We start from the raw sequence: 23,184 nt of genomic DNA, 5'->3' as shown, positions 1-23,184 counted from the left end.
ATGAGTTTTATTTTTTCAGAGCTTTGTTAGCAGTAATTATAGCTAGATACATTTATCATTCATACAAGCTCTGGTCTTGAGTTCTTACTTCAGGAATCAGTGTATCAGAAGAAACATTAACTTGTTAATGTCATGAGAGAGATGTATTGCAATCACTTCTGATAGCAGCGTAGTGCATGCAGTGGTTCGACTAAGGTTCCTGGTACTCATCTACCATGTGTTCTCAGATTTTGACCAATTACCATTTTTAAGTGACTATTTTTATATTTCTGTAAATACATATCCAGTCCCTCTTAGGAGGCTTCTAAAATTTTTTACTCAACACAGGAGAGCTTTTACTTAAGCACTAAATGTTTTCATTGTATTTATTCTGAAGCCCATCTTCTTATATGAAGATTGAAATTGGTAAGGTTTGCTGTGGGGATGTGAAGGGGAAAGTGTTCCACAAGGCAGTCTACGTATGTCCTGTTCCTGTGCATGGTTGTGTTTCCATTGTTGACAATGCTGTTTCCAATGTTGATATTGTTGCACACTGAGCAGAGTTGGTTTTGGAGTTCTGTGTAATCTCCAGCTTCATTTCTTAAGATGGTGCTTTTTCCACATGGAACAGTTTGAAGTATCTATGTTGTGACCATTTTTCTACAAGGTTTGTAAGTAGTTTAAGGCTTAGTTGGAACCATTTTACAACTGTCATATGTTCATAGGGTTCCTGGGAATGTTTGTACCTGTGAAGCAAGTGAAGAGACAGTCTGAAATTTGTTAAAAAGTGATTTTCTCTTAGTGCCACCCAAAATTCAGCTGTGCAGTTGATTAGGTGTGACGGATGCTTGTGGGAAGACAGCGTGGTCCAGTGGATACAGAACTGGGTGTTACATTTGGAAAATGAGATCTATTTTTGGCTTACCACTTGCTTTGTGATCTTGAGGGAGTAACTTAATCTTTTAGTTTTCCATCTGAAAAATGAGGATAATGATGCTTACTCACCTTGGGAAAGCACTTGGAGATCTACAAATGACTGTAGCTGCTCATTAGCATATATTAACCAGTGTCAAGATGAAGGAATGAAACAAGGACCTCTTGCATGCTTAATTTTATTTTCCTGTGCTTATATAAATTTGCTACATAAGAGGATGTTTTTAAATTGATAACATGGTGTATGCATTCCATCCAGTATTTGAAACTTATACTTTCCTTTTAGAAATTACTTCCATATACTTCTAATAATGATGGCTTAAAAAATTAATTCTCTACGAGACTGGTTTTTGAAGTGTCATTTCACCATTATTCTGTAATTAGAAATCCATTTATCGATATTTGTGGGGTTTTTTACTGTTCAAAATACCTGTCTTGTGTTTATTAAATGCATTAATACTTCAAAAGCTCTGCACTTAAGAATTAAGGATATTAAACTTTTTTTTTCTTTTAAACAAATTATATAATTTAATTTGGAATTTCAAACATAATCTTTCTTCTGAGTCAGAAAAAAGTTTCTGGTAAAAGACAGTGGCACAAATGATAGCATGCTCAGTCTTGATGTATATTATATTATTACTGTGTATAATCTCATTTATTTAGTTTAATAGTGTGTATTCTAGTACTAGGTATTCTCCAGATTGGGCCTTTTCTTTGTGCTTTTATATGTAAAGTATGCACTATATAAATTATATATTTGTTCAAAGCGATATGCTATGTATAAGCACATAAATATAATTAGGTAGTAACTTGTATATTAATTAAATTTTATTCTGAGTAACCAGATCTTTGATTAACAACAACTGTCTTGATTCAGTGCTATTTTGCTGTTTTATTATCTTGGAGGGAAGAAGGTTGAACTGGTATTCAGATATTGTCTTTAAAAAAGAAAAGTGCTAAAATTGCAAAGTAAAAGGCAATTACAGTATTAAAATTGTATTTATAAAATGAAAATTAAATTGGGCAAGTGGGGCTTATTGCAAAAGAAATAAAATCCTTCAGATAAGTTACTGTGAGGGGACTCTTGATCTTTTCTTGCCTCTGTTAAAAGTCAGTACAGTCCTTAAACTTTTTTGAGAATTAAATGCTTAGATCTGTGAGAGAATTGACAGTAATTCTTGTCTTTTTCTCTAACATGGAAAATTTATGTTATGCTCCTTAAACTACGATTGCTGTAAGCAGTTGTTGGTGCTAGGTGTTTAAAAATAAGCATGTGTAATGCATGATGATTGTTCCATAAGTTATTCTTTAAATACTTGGTATGTTAATGTATGTAAAACAGAGTGTGTCTGTATGTGTATTACACTGTGTAACTCAGACTGAAGAAACAGGTAACCTAAGCCTGTTTTTTTTTTTTTTTTTTTGGTCATTAAAACCTAGCTCTTAAAAATTTCAGCCACATCTTTCTAAGGTAACATTTACCTCCTCACATCTTTAGCGTCTATCAGACATGACATGGGACATATTCATTGACCCTAAAAATTTTCATCAGTCTCATGCACTGGAAGGGGGCAGCCCCAGCCAGACAAGAGGCTCATTTCAATTTTAACGGCTGTAATTAAAGGTTAATTCACTGAGTCAGGATTAACGAGGAAAGTACAAATGATAGGCAAGCAGCTGCCTTTATAATACAGGATTAGAACAATGCAATTACAATAAGAATTAGAAAAAATCAACTTCCTGAAATGAATGAACTACATTTCTCTATTCTTAATTGTGGTACTTAAACATGAAGACTCTGTGCAGCTCAGGGTTTTTTGTTTTTGCAGTAACACTTGATCAACAATGTGTCTAGGAAAAGAGTATGCCAACTGCTGTGACAGCAACTGTTACGTTGATAAATTTAATACTGTGCTGTACTTTTAATATTACAGCTATATATGCTAGCCACATGGGTGACTGCTTCAAACTTTATGATTAAAGATTCATTTTTGTTACTCTTTTACAGACTTAGAAGTTTCCCTTTACAGTATCCCCACTCGTTTTGTGATGTTCTTAATAAATTTTTGTGATTATTCTTAATTTTTGTTTATAAATCAACATATATCAGACTTTGACATCCTATTGTAACTGGATGTGTGCTGCAGTTGCATCAGTTGCATTAGTTGGTGTAAGTTAAAAGTTGGTATAACTAAAGCTGTCACAGCATCCCATCTTGTGCAGTGCCAAGTACATGAGCAATACATATATAAATGGAAAAATACATTTCAAAGTAAATACATTTGCAAAGCAAAATTATGATCACCTCCTCTTAGGATCTTTTTTTTTAAAATTCTGACTTTTAAGTATAGATATAAAAAAGGAATAGCTTTGTAATAAAAGGAAGCCAGCTAACATTTTAAATAGAAGTATTACACTACAATAATCTCTTATCTTTGAAGTAGCAAATAATTGTGGCAAAAAAAAAGTCTTCATGATTATCTCTCTATGCAAATTAACAGTCTGGAATTTCTCAGACACTCCTGTTCTCAATTGCTAATTTTAAAGTCCATTCACATCTCTATTCTAGTTGAACTATTCTAGTTCAAAGATCCAACTTCTGTAATAGTCTATTTAAAAATGCCTACGTTTACTGCTTATCTAAAACTTTGGAAGTATATGCAGCCATACATGCTTGTATTTTCAAACGATGGTATTTCACAAAGGCAATCAGGAGCCTACTCTGAAAACTGAGGCTCCATGAAAGAACTATGCATTTTTATCAGTTGCTTTAGAGTTGTGCTGAAACGTCATCTGGGTGCTGGAATGCAGCTGAGCATTGGTATTTTAAGAATGCAGCAATATTTTCTTGGAAATTAATAGTTACATGGAAATGTTTGAATGTTTATAGTTATAAACATGGTTTTGATAATAAAAGTTAATACAAGTTTGGTTTCTAAGACTTGTTTATGTGTTTTATCTAATAGGAGTTGAGGAATGTTTTATGTTTATGCTGCAGCTAAAAAAGTATATAGAATAACAGAGTTATTTAGATTATTCTGGATATTGTTGGCTAAAAAGCTGGGACAGCAGGCATTTCTAACAATATTTTGACATTAAAAGCTCCAAGAAAGCTCTTTTTGGTAAGGGCAGTTGATAACTTTTCATTCATAATTAGCTCATAGAGAACCGAGAGACATTTCAGGGAAATTGAACTGTCAGTGGGTAGAAACAAGCATTTGACCTCATCACATTGAGTGGGGCCCATCATAATTTGTTCATTTGGTGCCCATCAGCCCAGCCTCATCTCTCATACGGCACCTCGCTGACCTTCCCTCTCCAATTCCACTCAGTTCAGCTTTAATTATGACTCTGCAGACCCGAAGAAATATTGCAGCTTGCTCTCAAAAACCCTGAACTGCCACTCACCAAAAGATTGGTTTTTAACAGGTAATAAATGCCCAAAGGAAATGGTGCTGTGTCCCACAAAGAGTAAAGCCGCTTTTTTATTATTTTTGAGATTTTCCTGCCTCTCAATTGTCACTTTCCCAGTGAAAATTTTATTTCATATAGAGTAACATACCAGATCCAGTACTATACGAGTGGTTTAAGCCTGGCATTTTGAATCATCTTTTTGAGCCTAAAAGAAAGTTTTACTTGGCTTGCTAACCCAGAATTGTGCTAAAGTAGCCAGATATTTTTTTAAAAACTTAATAACTTTTAAAAAATTGTTTTTAAACATTTGTTGCTGAAAAGCTCTGAAACACTAAAACGTGGAAACTGTTTTTCTTCTGTGATAAGGAAATTATCTGATATTCTCTTACCACAGTTGGCAAATTTTACTGGAATGGTGATCGTAATGTGAGCAATTTAACAGTGTGAGACCTACACTGGAGCTCTGGTATGGCAGTTTACTGCCAAGTATTATTTAATACTTTTTCCAAGTAAACTGTCGGACAGCACAAGATATGTGGGAAGAACATACAAATTGGTGCTAGTTTTAAATGTGTTCTTCCAATTTAAAAAGTTATTCCTGTGAATTTCTGAGCAAATAAAAATATTCAAAACCACAGTACTAGAGTGTGTATCCTTGTGGTGAATGTTAAACTGTCAGCAGGATTTTCAGGTCATTTGACAAAAAGGATACAGGTGCAGTAGCTAGCAGTGAAGGTGACTGCTAGTTTCATCAATCACTTTGCCTTTCTTTAAGTTGATACATAATGGACCCCTTCAATCAGCTTCCTTGTTCTTTGTCACTTGTTTTGGAAGAAGAAAAAAGAGGGTGGAAGGGCCGGACTTTAAAGTCAAGGTTATAAAATGAATTGTTACTTATTTACACAGGGTAAGGAGGATGAGTCACTGTGAGAAGGGGCGCTTCATAAAATGTCGAGTTTGTCAATGGGTGATAATATGCAGTTTGAAGCTTCATGCAGACCTTGAACAGTGGCAGTAGTTGTCAAAGCAGTGATTCTGAACAAGAGTTTAAAATTAAGACATTGTTTAGTGACAGAGACACAACATGTGCCAGAAAATGTGCTAATCAGTGTTCAATTTATTTTCAGAGGGTCACAGTAAGTGATGATCCTATGACAAAGTTTGTTTAACTGCAAAAGTATAATTGTAATAGAAGTAGACTGAATTTATACAGCAGCTAGAAGGCTGATGATACTATTTTCTTGCATAACATTGATTAGCTATATGTAACAGTCAGTTTAGCTTCATTACAGCTATAAACTTAATCCATTTTTTTTATATAGGGTGCAGCAACAATTATTTTGTTTAAACAAAAATGTGATAGCTGTTTAACAAGATGTAATACTTCATATTAGTTTACCCAGTGTTATATATAAAACTGATAAACTAGAAAACTGGGTTTCCTGATGTTAAGATGTTTGCATTTGTCACTTGCAGTGGGAGACTATTGCATTGGGAGACTATGGTGAGTATGCTGAAGACTACACATTAGAGTAGGAAGGAAAATTTCAAGTTATATATAAATTAATAAAATCATAATTGTCTGCATTCAAAGATTGATGCTATTGTATACATTTTAGAAGCCTCTTCAGCTACACTAACAGATTGTGCACAGGTTTTTCTGTATGACTAATTTTAGTTTGGGGGTTTTATAAATTTATACCGAGTAAGGACAATCAAAAATCAGAAAGGTGAATTTTTAATTATGTCATTCCATATCTTTATAATCATGCTCATTGGCATATTCTGATGATCCCAAGAGAAGAAACAGAATTTTCTGCTTCTCCACTTAGAACTTGGAATCTGTAGAGAATCTACTGCAAACTCATTACTGAGTCCCCCATTCAGTCTCAAATGAAGACAGCTTATGGATATCAGCATGCAGTGCTTGTGGGGACTCAAAACCATTCTAAATGTATGAACCACAACTAACAATACTATATAGTTGCTTTTGTTCACCTTTTTTCTTGATTGATCTGTGCTTAACTGAAGTTTGTCTTACACAAAAAGCAGAACTTCATAGCAAAATAAAGGGAAGCCTAAGATTTCACCACAGGATATTTGCTGATCAGAATCAAAATATAACTAACTTAGATACTGTTTCACATATCAAACCATTCTGACGATCTGTAAGCCTTGAAATTTAATACTTGTTAAATATAGATGAAAATAGGTATAAACACTTTATATGTAATGTCTTGATTTCTGAGACTTTGCTAGGGATGGTTTTTTAGCTTTGCTTATAAGTAAGTAATTAAGTCTTGGTCAATGACTCCATCCTGTCACTTCTGCTTGAGAAGTTGTCATGTCATGGAATGAAACACCTGATACCCAGTAATACTGAGGTTTTGCCCCAAAATGTTAAGAATAACTTAATAGTTGTTTGGGGAAAATAGCTGTTTTGAGAGTAAAAGCTATGCATACAGCTAATTTCACTTGTCACAAGGTGATGCCACTGTTAGATAATATCATTTGTGCCATGTACAATATAAGTGAAAGCCAAGCACATTGTTGAAGTAAAGTGATTTGGCATCTTTTAAAGTATGTCAATACAGATGCATTTTAATGTACTTTAAAAGTTCATGCTTGTACTTGCAGAAGGATACCCTCCATTACTCCCTCCAAACCCCATATTAAGGTTGTTCCTTAAAGATTTTGTTATGTACCAATGTTTACTCACAGCAGCATCATTAAGAAATGTTTTCTTATGTGATAGACTGTAGAGAATTCTGGAGAGACATAAAACTGTTTGGAAGTCTGAATTGTATTGATAGTAAATAGAGGATCCTTGGGGAAAAAGGTTTTTACAAAGCTTACCTTAGTGGCAGACTTTCACCTTACTTTTGCATACTTCTTTGCTGATGACTTAGTGGACAGTGCCTTGACATCCTAGGACTGAAAAAAGCAGCACTGCAGTCTTCCAGAATTAGCTTTGATTGCTGTGCAGTTGATGAATATTTGCAATTTAACTTTAGTTCATGTAGATTAGGAAACTTTTCTGTCTTAACGTGGCTGCTCCTAGCATCAGTTGGTGTTTCTGGCATATATGCCCCTAACATATATGTTCTTGATTTGAACATGCCACAGTTGGAGAAAGGTAAATTTGTAAGAGGTATGAAATAGATCTTTTAGTTGTTTAGTGGAGTTTAGGAATTCATGGCTGTAAATGAATGGTTGTGTCCAAATTTTTACTATTATTAGTTTGGAGTGTTTGTAAGAACTGTTCTGCCTTTTCCACTTGAGGAGCTTTGCAAAATCAGCAGCATTAGAACATATGCTTACTACATAAATCATAGATTTCAACTCTTTTATATACATTTGTGTATTAAGAGTTGCTTTAAAATAGATTTTTTTTAAATGTTTTAATAAATGGACACTGTCTCCATCTTCCTGCTGCTACATTTGTGCTAAATTGACTTTGGAGAATTTAGACATAGTAGCACAAGTACTTTATATTAGTTACCAGTCATCAACAAAAGGACTTAACTATGGTTGCAGCTACTATGTAAAAGCAGTGTTTACTTTCAGGATTTGTGCCTATAGAGACTTCATTCGAAATACCCATAGGGTGGGTGAGTTTTTTTTGTTTGCAGTGTGCTGTGCAAGTTGTTCCTTACACTACTCTGAGGTGTGGGAGGATGGGATTGAGTGGCATTTGTTAATTAGTGTGGAAAGGAGTGTCCTCACAGAGGCTGAATAACCCATTTGATGCCACTGGTAGCACTAAAAGAAGTAGTGTGCTTTTGAATTTAAACGGAGAAACAGAAGGTGACTGATTATAACTAAACATCTCTTAATGGACAACAAACCGTATTAGAGAGATTTTTCTTTCTTTTATGAGGCCAAAAATGAAGCTTAAGGAAAACAAAACACGGAAAAGCAGTATTGTAGCAATTGTCACAGTTAGGTCAACTGTAATTTTCACAAACTAAGGAATATGGATTTTTTTTCTGGTCAAAACATTATCTGTAAAGTGAAATAAAACCTGAGGAACATTGGTGCATCAATATCTTGTAGAAGAGATGCATTCCAGTATATACAGAAATTCTACACCCGCATTGAGGAAGTGCTAATATATATGCACATGTGCAGCAGGTTTGGTGTTGATTTTGGTGTTCTGTCCTTGCACATAGATTACTGTGTATTCAGCTCATCCTGACAAAAGCCAAAATAATATGTTGTATTCTTCAACAAAAATATAGCAAACAAGATTCAAACATAGTTGATTTAGTTCAGCAAATATGTAATTTTAATTCTAGCATTCATAAATATCTGTGCTTGATTTCAAATATGGTGTAATATAGGCCGAGTTCTATTTGGCTTATAGGTAATACTGTGTAGTAAATATTTCAACTTGTATTGTCTACCTATCCTGATACAAGAGGTCCTTTTCTGGGGAAAAGTTTGAACTAGGTGCTTCTGTTGGTAGTTACCAATATGTGAGAATAGTCACAATATTATAACCCTAACTGTAAAATTAAACATTATAGCCAGTAGGGTTCAGTATGTTTTCACTTAAGAGCTGCATGCAGTGCTGGCTGTTTGCCAAAGTCAAAATAATACATTAGAAACTCTTTGTAGGAACTTACTTGAAGTTGTTTGGACTCAATGCCAAAATCTATATGAATCCCTCTCAGCAGCATCCACTATTTCAAATTCATAATCAGGACAAAAGGTGAGCCTGCCACCTAATTGTTTTTCTCAATCTTTAACTGCTTCAGGTAACCCTCAGACTTGCCAGTTAGGTCATCAGTGGAAGGATTAAATCACTAAACTGAAGTAAATTACTTCTTCGTATATTGGGAGAATGCTTTTTCCTTGGAACACGTAATGACTTTTGCAAAGGAGTTTAAAATACCAAGCTGCTTGTTGAAAGTCACACACATGCATCAGCTGGCAGACCATCTGCTTTTTGCTTCATAGAAGCATACAGAGGACAAAATGATAGTAAATCTTGAGGTTTACTGCATGCAGACAAGGATTTCACCATTTGATTTGGTCAACATTTTTTGGGGGGTATAGTTTAAGGCCTTGAGTGTAGGAATTTTCTGCAGGTGCATTTAAAAGAAAATTCTCCCCTGGTATGTGTTTAAGCACTTTTCATAGTCCTCTAGTGATTCCATAGTACCCTATGTGGAAGAACGTGCACTTAATTTATATGAAGGTTTGTGGCCCATGATTATGATTCCGAGTTCAGCCCTTCATGTTTGTGTAATAATCCTGAAAGTCATGAAAATACTTCTATTTTGTTACTAACAATTTTTTTTCTTGTGTGGCTTTTTTAAATACTTCACTAATCATTTCATTGGATTATTCATGTGATTTATCATGCTGAACAGAAAGAAAAGATGAGGATACCAAATCTCAGACAAAACTGTATGTTGTTGTAATGTAAAGCTTTAAGCTCTGTTATACGTGCAAAATACAGTCTGTGTCACTGACCACCAGTTACACTTAAAATACAAAATAAGTGCAGTCTCACTTCTAAAAATGCTTGTTTAATATGCTAAGGTATTAATAGTTTTTGCTGTTCATGAACTCTGGGTTAAGGCTTAATTCCAATTCATTATTATTATTATTCATTATTATTCTGTAAGAGCAATACTTTTAATTTATAGTTACTGGGAATCTTACTAGCTGATTATATTTTAAGGGAACCATAGGAAAATCTAAGGAACATAAAATATTTGAAAATTGATAATTTAGTATTACGGAAGATTTTTGTCATCTCTAGATTTACTGATTACCTGGAACACAGTACTCTTACAGGATAACTTTATGTTTGAGAACATACAAATATTGAAGTAAAAATAGGCAAAGGAAAGGATTAATTTTGGAAGCCTTACAGAGACAGGCTAAGGGCAGCATAATTAAAGTGCTCTTTTCTTTGAGATTCACCTCTTTGTGATTTAAAAATCCATGGGAGTTACTTGGAGTTTTTTTGTTTTTATTTTCTTTGCAAGTTTTTAGAGACAAAGATATTATTTTAGCAGTGTTGAAAATCAGTAGGATTCTTTGAAACTCAAATTCTAATATCTGAAATTGTCTGAATCCATTGCTGGTTTAAAGACAAGAGCATTAATATGGTAATTTTCAATTAGCCTTGTTGACACATTAATAATTTGGCGAAGTATAGACCCTAAAAGTTGGTGACTGCAAAAAGAAGGGTGTGAGAATACATGAGGAATTGAAGGACTTCATAGCAGGTGTGGCTCTTAGACAGCATTTAGTAGATTCAGAGCAATTAAGTGTGCCATTAGTGGAAAGTTATTCTGAGTATTTTTCTGAATTTCACATTATATCCTCAGGTGCCGTATGTCTAGATAAATCTGAACTGAATCATGGTATGCTGTTGCTCTTCTAGACTGCAGATGATACGAGTTTGCTTGCTTGCCTGTTTGGTTTCCCTGCCCTCTCTGAGAGCAGTGCAAACCTTAGTTTAGCAATCTGTATTGACATGATGTAAGTGTTCTCTAATGTTGGGGTCTGCTACAGACTCTTCTAATAACGCAGAGTAAGATGCTGCCATTCTTTCTGCTATTCTTTATTTGCTTTTTGTTATATATTTTTATGAATTATTAATATTTTTGTTTTTTAAGAGCTGTATAAGGAAGACATTGCCTTCTGACTGAGTAATTTGTAACCGGTAATGGAGCAAGAGATCAAGAATATACTGTTTCCTGGCAGTAATTGTTTCCTTTGTTTGCCTGGTTTTCCATCTTTCTCCTAATACTATAAAATGATAGTTAAGTTGCTCTCATAGCTTCAGTTGAAAGATCATGTAAATGTAGCTGGGCTACATGATAGCCCTTCTCCTCTTAGAGAGGAGAGTTAGTGGAGAACAGCCCTAAAGTGAGTATAAGAGAGGATATAGCTCTCACAGTTCAGTAGATCTTTCTCAGATTATGTCATGGATATTGCCAATAAGAGGGCAATATAAGGGCTGCTTAGAGTAAATGATTCAGTCCACTATTTTAACAGAATGCAATTTAGGCAATAGACCTATAATTATCTTTGTTCTTGGAAACAACTCTTTTTTGTCCCAAGCCTATATGTTGTACCCAAACATACATGTATTTTGAAATCAGGATTTTAAAATAATCTGTTTTTACTGTGACAGCATTAGTAAGCTAAGGAACAAATAAAAAAGGAAAAGGACAACAGTGTGCGCTTAATAATAATACTTTGCACAGGAAAGTCTGTTCAGCTCTGCTTTCTTAAGTAGGTTTAATAGGCCCTGTAGTAGTTTTTGTTTTAAATAATTATGGAAATCAAGGTTTTTTGTTTGTTTTAGCTTAAACGTAGTTATTAAAGACTTCTTGAGCTGGCAAAAAGAATTGTGTTCATGTGCAAAGGATCCAGTGGTTTATAACTAGTCAGCTGTGTTGTGATAAAGAAAACTACTGTCTGTGATTTTACAGTTTGTCTTTACATGGTGAATGAGTGGGGGGCTTATAAGACAAAATTTCCCATTTTGTCTTATATAAAAAGTAGTTTAAAAATACTTGCAGCTTCTTTTAGGGTAACAGATCATCTTTCAGCGTGTGTGGTTAGCATGGGGACCAGTCTGACGCATACCAATGCAATGTTCCCATATGATACCACTACAGCGACTTCTAATTCATAGTGGCCTTCAATCAAAGTGGAATGGGAGGAAACTCTTTATTTTAATTTTTGCTTTTTCTGTAATTTTAAACAGCTGTATAAAAAAATAAAAAAGTTTTGCAAGTTTAATCTTAATAGTCTCTCATAGCAGACACGCTATGTCATAAAATAACTATTAGTGACTAGTTTGTATCCTATAAATCTAACTTGAGTTGATAATATGGTCCATTACCAGCTAACTGCACAGAGTATTTTTCATTTTACACTCTTCAGTTACTTTTTAGTGAAGTGTTAAAAAATATGAAGCTTTTCTCCTCTCTAAAATTGCACACTGTCTGTCTGTTATTAGGAAGATAACAGCTCTTATAAATGTTTCAGTAAGCGTTAAGTAGACAGTTATGTGCACTCTCATTCCACGCTTATTTGCTTACTGTAATAAACTGATAAAATATGTGTGGTTTGTCTCTGTGTATCTGCAGGCATCATGAGTCACATAGATTTCCTTTAGAAATAATGTTGTGTCTGCAGAATTGATTGGTTATTTTCATAAACCATCCAAAGGTACACAAATTACTTCTATTATTTAAACATATGCTCTGCAAGATTTGTAGGGGATTATCTCCTGGTTACTAGGTGATTTTTGTTCTGTTAACTCTTCAGAGGAGTATTTTAACCCCCAAGTGATTGCTGGTATCTGTCCTATGGCTTTCTTTAAGTATTGCAACTGTATGCATTAACAATTTCAAACCTAAAACAAAAAAAAACTTCACCACACTGATGCGATTGTTAAATGCATTGCATTACAGTCATACCAACCTTTGCCATCTCAAAAAACTTTGCTAGCTAGTATAGGGCTTGGTAATTCTCATTTTCCATAACTAAATTCCTTTGTTCAGTGTATACATATTTCATTTCTTTATAATACTGCCATGCAAAGTGCAACTGAGTATTTATGTTCAACAGGAAGGAAGATGGTTAAAACATGACTTTATTCTTGCTGTCCTTTGAGTGTTGGCTGCTCTGTATAGTATATTGAAAATAAAAGTGAATGGGCTCAAGAGTGAAATTATAACTGAAACATGGTAATTAACCCTGAAAGGGGCAGCAATTAAAATGTCAGGAAGTTTTCAGTAAACTTTGAGTCATTGTTACCATTGAAGTACAGTGAGAAATTTTTGCTTTATGTGTATGTATACCTATCTGCCACTTGGGCTTCTGACTACCAACTTCTTCTGTTTTCATTCCTATTAATAAACAATAGCAATAAAACCAGCTCTAAGTTAACACCAGGACCCATCACTTGCTAAAACTCATACCTTTGACCTCAGCCCCTAGATCTAATCTGTCCAGCTCTCTCTGCAGTGCCTTCCTACCCTTGAGCAGATCAACGCTCCTACTCAGTTTAGTGTTGTTTTCAGACTTGGTGAGGGTGCACTCAATACCCTCATCCAAATTGTTGTTACAAATATTCAACAGAAATGGCCCCAGCAGTGAGCCCTGGGGGACACTTTGTCACTGGCTGCCAGCTGGATTTAACTCCATTTGTCACAGCTCTTCAGGCCTGGCCATCCTACCAGTTTGTAATCCACTGAAGAGCCCACCTGTCTATTCCATGGGCCACAAGTTTCTGAAGAAGAATGCTGTGTGGGTGAGTGTCAGAGGCCTTACTGAAGTCCAGATAGACAGCGTCCACAGCTTTTCCCTCATCCACTAGTTGGGTGGAGATAAAGGGAGATCAAGATGGACAAGCAGGACCTACCTGCCTTCTATGGACCCATGCTGGCTGGGTCTGATCTCACCGTCATCCTGCACTTGCTGTATGAGTGCACCCAAGATGAACCACTCCATGATCTTCCCTGGTATGGAGGTTAGGCTGACAGGTCTGTAGTTCCCCAGATCTTCCTTTTGGCCCATTTTATGGATGGGAAACCTCCAGTCATCCAGCACCTCCCTTGTTAACCAGGACTGCTGATAGATGTTGGAGAGCATCTTGTCGAGTTTCTCTACCAGCTCTCTCAGCACTCTTGAGTGAATCTCATCCAGCCCCATAGACTTGTGAGTGTCCATAGCAGGTTATTAACTGCCGTTTCCTCATTCTTGATAGCAATGTCCACTCCCCTGCATCCAGTAAAGATGGGTATTCTCCTTTACTATCTTTTTGTTGTTTATGTATTTATAAAACCCTTTTTTGTTACCCTCACAGCAGTTGCTAGGTTGAATTCTGGCTGTGCTTTTGCCTTGCTGATGTTTTCTCTGCATGACCTGGCTGGGTCCCTGTACTCTTCTTGAGTTGCCTGCCCCTTTTTCCAAAGGCGGTAGACTCTTCTCTTTTTCCTGAGCCCCTGCAAGAGCTCCCTGTTCACCAGGCTGTTTATCTTACCCAACAGCTTGTTTTACAACACATGGAGACAGCCAGCACCTGCACCTCTAAGACTTTCTTCTTGAAGAACATCCAGCCTTCCTGAGCTTCTTTGCCCTTCAGGATTGTCTGCCATCCAGTGTCCTGAACAATCTGAAGTCTGCCCCCGTGGTCCCTGGTTAATGCACCTTCCAAAGTCACCCTTGAATACAAAGCCCCTTAGTTCCTCATGGAGTTTTCTATAGCCTTATCAGTGTAGTGCTGGCACTTCTAAACACTTACTGATCTTTAGATACTTAAACGAGCTGGTGGATGTTACTGGCCTGAGTTTCCAGTTCAGAAACTGGTGCTCAGAGATGAAGATCAAATTTATTACGTGCTTGCTAACTTCTAGTTTTTCAACAGGGATCTTTATAGGCTTATATTTTCCAGATACTCATTTCTGTGGCACCTTGTGGGTTTGAATCCCAAATCTTACCAGCTTCTCATGTTACTGGAAGTGTTTACTAAGTCTTCAGATCAGTCTCTCAATGTTAAGTATGACTCATGACAAACCTAGCAACTTGTATGAGTTTGGTAAGGAAGGCAAGATAAAAGCCCGTTCTCCTTGCTTAGCTACTTGGAGTCTTGAACATGCTGCTCTGTGCAGTTGTCTCTTTCAATAAGTTACATGCTCAGGGTTTATGGGTAGGGCAAGAGAAGATGGCCACTCATCACTGGGAAAGGTTCAGCAGATACATAAGAAAGATACAGTACGAAGTTAAGTAGCTCATAGTGCCGTGATCAAAGAATTTGATGTGCTGAGCATTTGGCAGTTTTATCTTCTGTGTGCTGTTACTTTTCATGTCATTTCCTACCCTTTCCTTAAATACATTTAAAGAAATCAAATGCACTTTTCTGCACTTTTCTATATATTCCTTACATCTGTACTTTTGAGCTCATTGTAGTTCTACTTATCATCAATATCTTCTAGGAATCTGTTTGTACACTGGATGTCTTTTAATTATACTATTTCTTCAAGATAGAATGAATCCAGCATCCTAGGGATTGTGGCAGCAAGACTATTAAAAAAGTGGTGACATTTTTTTGCTCTATAAAAATGTGGTTTTAGTAATTGACTGGTATAGTTATTAGGCAACACTTTTTGTGGTTTTAATGAGGGAAGAAGACAGTTTCTCTCTGCTTTCACATTATGCAGTGGGCTTGGGGTTACCCTTATATTTTGATGCATAGAATGGAGAGAGGCTGTTGTAAACAACGTAATTATTTTATCTGTAACTCTTAAAAAAATCTCTGATAATCTAATGAGTAACTGTAAGGTCAAACTACTGAAAACAGATTTATAATGGAAAGTGAGGCAAATACAACAAAGCTAAAGCTACTGTTTCTCAGCACCAGAAATAATATTTTTAGGCTCTATCATCTGATCTCTATTACTGCAATTTGGTTTTGGATTTGAGTATGTCCTTGGATCTTTCTAGTTCTTTCTAATTCTGACTAGAATGCAGGCGCTCTGAGTGAAAAGTGCAATATTTAATTGTAATTTTACCCCTTCTTTGCTTTCACCATTCACCAACTGTTGTTTTGTACTTAACAGGTCACTAGCCAAGTCACTGTGCCAACAAAAACACATGAACTGCTTCATCGAATGAGTGGAAAAGGATTAGCAGCTCATTACCACTTCTCAAGACAGCCAGGCACTTTTGGTGATCGTATGGTATCTGTGCAAATGACAGTGACAAATACAACTGATGAGAAGATACTGAATATTCACATAGGAGAGAAGAAATTACCTCCTGGAGTGAGGATGCTTGAATTTAACCCGATAGGTAATCATACCCTATCTTTAAAAATACACAATCTTTTGCAAGATTTTGAATATGTGACAGTGGTTTTGCATAGTCATATATTCATATAAACTGATGTATACACAAGTATATGTGTGTCTTTGTATCTATACATACACACACACGCTCATGTGTAATTCAGCTTTCTCTTGCTTTATCGGACTTTGAAAGTAACTCCTTAGATCAGAACTTCTATGCCTGAAAGCTTACTTGCTTGTTCTAATGTCAATTATATTATATCAATTCTTGTTGATATAATTAAATTTTTCTCCTCTTAGATTTTAATTCTCTTACTGACTTAGTCTGGAATGGCTATAACAGGCTACTGTTAACAATGAGGTTTTGATTTATATGTTCACAGTTTTTCTTTCCAAGCTTTAAAGAACATTTGTAGATGTATTATTTAGTTTGGTGGCTCAGAGATTGCTCTTTTCACTTGTGAGCTTTTGGCAGTGGTGTTGAATGTGTTCTCATCTAGTTTGCATCTTACCATAATTCCAAGTGCGGCTTTTTAGACCAGTTGGAAAGCAGTGCTGTGGTCTGTCATCACCAAAATTGTTGTACTCTCTACCTTCTTCTAATCAGCAAGGTTTTTTGCTAAATTTCTGTAATGCAAAAGAATAGACAACCTCAGAAAAAAGGAACACTGACCACAGCAGCTTTGAATCAAGGGCTGCTTAGGTTGGTTTCTTCTCTTTTAATGAGCTACATTACTAGGTCAATCTGTATCAAGAAAATAGAAACAAGTTCTTAAAGCACAACAGTGAAGATTTCAGTAGTTAAAAAGATGATTGGTATTAAATTTTTGTATGCGATCGAAATGCTTATTTTTTTAGCACCTGAAAGACTGTATAGATTTACACTAAATAGTTACAGAGGCAATTGAACAAAGCTACATTTTGTTTCAGAGTTTAAAAATTTGGACTAATTGAGTCTTTCTAAAGATAAATACTATTTTTAGGATAGATATTAACATTTGTGTTAAGGGAACTGTTTAGTGTTTATTCCTCAAGATCAGAAGTCCAGTGCAGAGTTTTGACTTCAAGTTAGTTTTGACTGTCATCTTAATTTGATATTTCTCCCTTTAAACATTCAATGAAATAAAGTCACAAAGGCTTACAAGTAGAAAACCACAAATACTGTAAATCAGATCAGAGATAGTGTGCTCCTGATAACAGTCAGTGAACAGTAGCATTCACTTCTCTCACATAAAAAACATAAAAAAATCTGGAATTAATAACTTGCCGAGCTCAGGTTTTTGAGTTCCATAACAGAATCCTACACAATCCTACTACTTTTTTATTTCTCCAAGACAGACATTAGTGTGGTATCCGTAAAGATGTCATTTCCATCTCCAGAAAATAAGCTATGTATCATCTGTAGTCCCTTCCAAAAATGTTCATTTTCTTACTTGAATGCAAATTTTCTGTATTCTTTGTCACGTTGTCTAGTGCTCACTTACATGCCCTGCTTGTATTGCCTTTTAGATTTCCAGCATTTGGAAAACACATACTGTAATTTGCCCAGTGGAACCAACAGAAGTAGTGTCAGTGTAGACAGGTAGTCCTTCCAGAGTATAGTTCTACTTTTGCTTCCCACAGTGAGATTATTGTTGATGATTGTCCTGATTTTGCCAGTAGAAATGGGCCATATTTCTGATGTGTGCCATATTTTCTTGTAGTCTAGGTGCCTGTGAAATACTATTTGTAAAAGTTAAGTTCAAAGGCTTTGGGAAAGCTTAGTCTGAATATCAGCTGGAGCCTGTTACCATTCAGTGCTTAACACAGACTTCTTTTACTGAAATAGTTCATTTTCTATTAATTCTCTAGTATTAGCTTAATCTTTGCGTAACTGCATCACCTCCATCTTTTACGTATTTTTTGGAAGTTAATCTTGATATAGTTACATTTGTTTTCCTTTGGTCATGAAGCACCTGCCTACTCATCAGTTCCAGAAAAGGATCACAAACATAAACAAATAGAGTGGAAATCAAACATTTTTTTGCCTGCCCAATCATTTTTATTTGAATTCTCTCTTTTAAATGCCTTTAGAGTTTGCATCTTGTATTCTTGAGAAGTTAATCTCTAATCCAATGCTTCTTTGTATTGTAAAGGTAAAGAAAGAGCTTTTTTTTCCTACCAAAACAAAGTTCGGTAGTTTTCAATATTGAGGTAACAATATAGTGATATAGCCAAGAAACTAATCATGAGCAAGTCTCTTGATGCGTTAATTTGAGAAGTGCCCTGCATTGTTTGCATTAAAAATATGATAAAAATATGATTAAAAATTATCATTTTGAGTTCATAATCTTTCTGCTCGCTTTCATAACTAGTACAGGTGAAATATTGAGAAATAAGTCAATCACACTAATTAGGAAATATTTTCATTTCAGCTCTTTTTCCTATTGCTGCATGTAGTAATGTAAATTTCTGATTAACGTTTTTTGTAGTTTACTATTTATTAACTAAATTTGTAAACTGCTGTTACTGAAAATTAAATCTCAGTGCTGGATCTGTGCACAAGTAAAGGGTTGTACCTTCAATGTGTTTTTTTCTGTAATTAAAATTTTCCTAGCTTTCATAATATGAATCCGTATTTTGTTGACAGCTGGGCTGTAAGATTGAAATTGCAACATTTCATGTGGAATTACTGTGTTTGGGGGGGGGGGGGGTGATGCAAGACACTTAAACATACAAGTGTGACACTTGGGAGATACTTACTTGGTATTAGAGTGCCAGTATTAGTTCATTTTTGTAGAGGGTTTTTTTTGGTATAGGTTTTCTAATTATGTAAAGTCTGGGGGATTGCATCTGGGGTCTTCTGTTTCTTTGCATGTTTACTTCACCTATTCTAAATGTTTTCATGTAGACTGCCTTGAGCCTGCAGCATCCATTACTGTTTCAATGGGTATCGACTTCTGTGATTCTACTCAGACTGCCAGTTTCCAGCTATGGTGAGTTCTTGGGGAAGGAGGGTAATTTTTTACTTTTTTTTTACTCTTGAACCAGTGTATATCAGAAGTTTATTTGGCAGCAGCAGACTTGCTGTTTATTAACTATATAGAGCTGAACAACAGTTCACAACATGACATATACTCTAGATGTTCTTAGAGAAATAAGACATCTTTACTGTTCAGTTTTACTACTACTACAAAGATTATCAGATTTCTTCAGCCTTCCTAATTTTTTTTGCACTTGCTTTTAAAAACAGCGATTTGATTGTAAGCTCAAATCGAGGTTTGAAGCCACATGTGTAAGTTCAAAAACTCTTTGATAGGTTGTGTTCGGGAGGTCATGTTTATCCCTTGGTATGATACAAAGCAGGAATATGAACTTGTCTTCTGCTTTACAGTTACTTCTCTGTTCCTGAGTTTTTTGGGTTTAGCCTGTTTTTTTGGGATTCTTCTTAATTGCACTACCTTGGAGAGGCAGTCAGGAGTGTCTAGTCTGCTAGAGTGATTTTTGTGTGTGTTCTTCGTTGTAAGAAATGACAAATGAATAAAGCATATAGTGTGAGCAATTTTACTCCCTCGAGTGCTCATTATGTCTTTTTGTGATCTATTTAACATGTTTGCATGAAGACAGCCCCAAAATTGCTGGATAAAGCTTATTTCTTATGCTGCGGGTATTTATTAGATAGAGAAAGAAAATAAGTAACTGGCTAGACTTTGTCTTAAATACTTGATTTAACTTTTTATGCTCATTATTGTCACACTCAGAATCCTTTGTATGAGTTCCTGTTGCACTGCAGGCTAGAGTTCACCCACTGAGAACTCTTATTATTGACTAGCATTTAAAACCAGGAAAAACTTACAGTAACAGTATCCAAGTGTCAGGAATAAAGAGATGATGGAAATCTAGACACCTTCTTTTAAGAGCTGTTTAGACTTAAATAAAATATCTTCTTCTAGGGGCAGGGATTTTTTACTACTGATTTTTTTTTCCCACTTCTCAAACCTTTTTCTAGACATGCATAGGCACTTCAAAGATATTCTTACCTTCAGCAAGATGTCTGAAGCATGTAGTTTATGTGTGCTGCATTGTTTTGGCTGGTCTGTAAGCTGTTTCCTGGAATCTGGAAACAGCTTTGTACCATTGCCTGAGTGTAGGTTTGCTTGGTAAGGGAACTTCCCTTCTATGCAATGTATTTTCATAATTGATTCAAAATTATAGGCTCTTTTTCCCCTTTATAGATTTGGGCTTTTTTTTTTTTTTTTTTTTTTTTTTATATATGTATATATATATGTGTGTATATATATAAAACATGTACAGTTTATCAAGCAGGAATATTAATTTTTAAATAGACCAAATATTTTTCTTTCAAGTACATATTTTCAGTATACTAATGATCTTACTCCAAACTCATACCATTTATTGCTAAAAATCTTAGCAGTGATGAGGATAAGCAATGTAGCATAACATATTGATTTTATGCAGATCATCACCTTTATGTTTTGGGAGGTCTGCTGTATTAGTGATTTATAAAAACTGATTACTTTCTCCAACATTGCCTAGTAATTGTTTATTATTTTCCTATTAGTCAAACAAGACAGATCAATATTCCTGAACACCAACCAGACTATGAGTAACATCACTGTAAATAGATTTGCCTCAGACCTCAGTGGTGTATTCATTTTAATGATTTGGACAATGTGAGTCCAATGACAAAGCTCAAGCTAAGTTTAAAATTAAATTAAGAACAGGAATTGCTTACTTTGTTCATTTGCTAATTGATAAGGCCTTGTCTCTTTGACATTAGTTCTTGGAACATAGTATAAAAACGGCAAAACGTATCTTTGCATCAAATTTGCTGGTTTAGTGTTAAAACATGTATTGTTCAAAATTCTGCTATGCCCAAATATCACTGAAGAAATCTTGCAGTGGCTTGTTTTAGAGATGCCTCAGAGAACTCAGCTGCAGCCCTTTTAACTTGTCATACTTATTAAAGTGCTTTTCTTCAAACAGAGGAATGAGTTTTAGAAGTTTGTCAAAATGTAGTTGAAAAACTGTTCACACAAATGTGTCAATATTCTTGTATTTCCTGATAACATATCTTTATGAAAGACATTGTCAGTTCTTCTGCGTTTTCGTTAGAATCATGTTCGGCAGTAAAGTGTTCCTGATCATAATCATTTTCTTTACGTTGTTCTAAGAGGAGCACTTTGTCTTGCATCAAATGTAATTGATCCTGAAGCAGTGTAATCACAATTACTCACTTTCTTAATTGGCCTGCCCAAAATCAGAAAATGGAAACCGATCGGCAGTGTTTAAATCAATAGCTTTGTAGTAAAGCTTGTGGGGGTAGGGAGATAGTGGTAATGGGTAGATCAATTGGTCTTAGATGCCAGTCATGGACTGTGTGTTTTGCATAGCAAACACTACCTTTCTGCTTGGGGATGTGCTGTTGTACTGGTGGTTCAATAAATACAAACTGTATAAAGAAAAAACTAGTATGAGTAATAAAATACTAAGATCTCTTCCTGAATTTGTTGTATAAATCAAGGACAATGAAGGAGAAACTGCATTACAGAGGTTTAAAGGGTTGAGCATTGAAAGACCTGACTTGTAAATACTAGTTTTATTAAGCAAAGCTGACCAAGATCACACATCTGATTAAAAATAGGTGAAACACCTTAACATGGAAAGTGCCTAATGTGTTTTTTTTTAAAATATGTATTTTGATGTTTACACTATGTACTCTGAAGGAGAACATCTCTTTAATGCAGTTTTTCAGGTGCCATCTCCTTGCAGATGCGCACCAGTTCAGCTACACTGATGTTCTGCATAGTAATGCATCTCAAGCAGAAAGTTAAAGAGGAATAAATGGAGGAACTTAGTCTTCTAAAAGATTTTTGTGAGCTTTACTGTTTCTTTTGGGATTATTTTCTTCAGATTCTGCAAGCAGGAGATACACAACTTAGAAGTGTAAAGCAATTTGTTCATGGCTAACTCACATGCAAGGTAGTCTGGTAGCTTTTTGAATCCCAGTTAAGGATTATTATATTCACCTCAGCCTTTGCTAAGCAGTTGGCTTCATTGAGCAGAGCAAAGGTTGAAACAGATCCTTAATGTTACAGACTGTGGAATTATTTTTTTTTTTTCTTGTCAGATTTTTTGACCTTCCCTGTCAGTGTGTTTTGTTTTGTATCCTTGAGCTCTCAGTAATCACCTTTTTAACAATCCTACCACTTTTTCTTATTTTACATGTTTTCTTGCTTGTCTTTACTTTTCAGATATTCTCAGGTCTTTCTCACATCTCACCTCTTTCCTCAGATGTCTGAATAAAGATTTGGGAGCTTTGCCCTTTCAGATTTTGGCCTTGGATCCTTGGAACAAAACAATTTTTATTCTTACAGAAAAAAGTTGAGGAAGGTCACAGAGCCAGAGGATTATACCATATATATGCCCTTACCCTGTTTTGTGTATTTAGCATTTTGGGTTCTTGTCTGCTTATGTAAAAATCAGAAGACAAATCACCAGCTTCTTGTAGATGGCTTGTGAGTGACTGAAGGTGAAGGGGAGATTGCCTCTTTGCAACACTGAGAGCTGGAAAAGGAAGTTTGTCCTTACCTCTTCATCCCTATGCTTTTCATCCCCTCTTTCCAAATTCCCTTAGTTCTTCCCAAAGCCATGAAAGAAACATAACTTTGAGGATAAAATTAATTTACAGAGAATCTGTTTTTTTCTCCACAGTCATTAGAAAAGTGTGCAGGTTGTTGTTTAGCTCACTTGGAAATAGCTTGGCATAGGGAAAAGATACATGTCATGCATGTCTGCCCCTACTTACCTCAAGGTTTAAGTGCAAAGAGTTCCCAAGAAGAAAGAGAAGTAGAATGAAAGCAACAACTCCTGTGTCTTCCATTCTTTTTCAAATAATGAGCTCATGGAAAAATTGTGTGACCCGTGACAAAGGTTTTTACAAGTGTGGGCTGTTTACCTTATTCTGGCATTCCCTTTGTCTCAGTGTTAGAAGAGCTGGGACCCTGTGCGTGGAATCGGTCTCTAAGTG

The 23,184-nt window shown here is 35.4% G+C and overlaps 1 protein-coding gene across 4 annotated transcripts in view; it reads left to right on the top strand.

The window, feature by feature from the left end:
* The window catches only part of AP3B1 (adaptor related protein complex 3 subunit beta 1), a 156,648-nt gene that overhangs the window by 112,915 nt on the left and 20,549 nt on the right, over positions 1 to 23,184 (top strand). For all 4 annotated transcript variants that reach the window (XR_011723146.1, XM_071729834.1, XM_071729836.1 and 1 more), the window contains 2 exons: positions 15,927 to 16,158; positions 19,045 to 19,129. Coding sequence is in view for 3 of the 4 variants with exons in the window: in XM_071729834.1 (XP_071585935.1) it covers positions 15,927 to 16,158; positions 19,045 to 19,129 (317 nt within the window). In the remaining variant the exon portion in view is untranslated. The remainder of the gene's footprint in view (positions 1 to 15,926; positions 16,159 to 19,044; positions 19,130 to 23,184) is intronic.

This window comes from Heliangelus exortis, chromosome Z (genome assembly GCF_036169615.1).
Source record: "Heliangelus exortis chromosome Z, bHelExo1.hap1, whole genome shotgun sequence".
NCBI classification, from domain to species: Eukaryota; Metazoa; Chordata; class Aves; order Apodiformes; family Trochilidae; genus Heliangelus; species Heliangelus exortis.
This window is presented reverse-complemented; position numbering and strand designations above follow the sequence as displayed.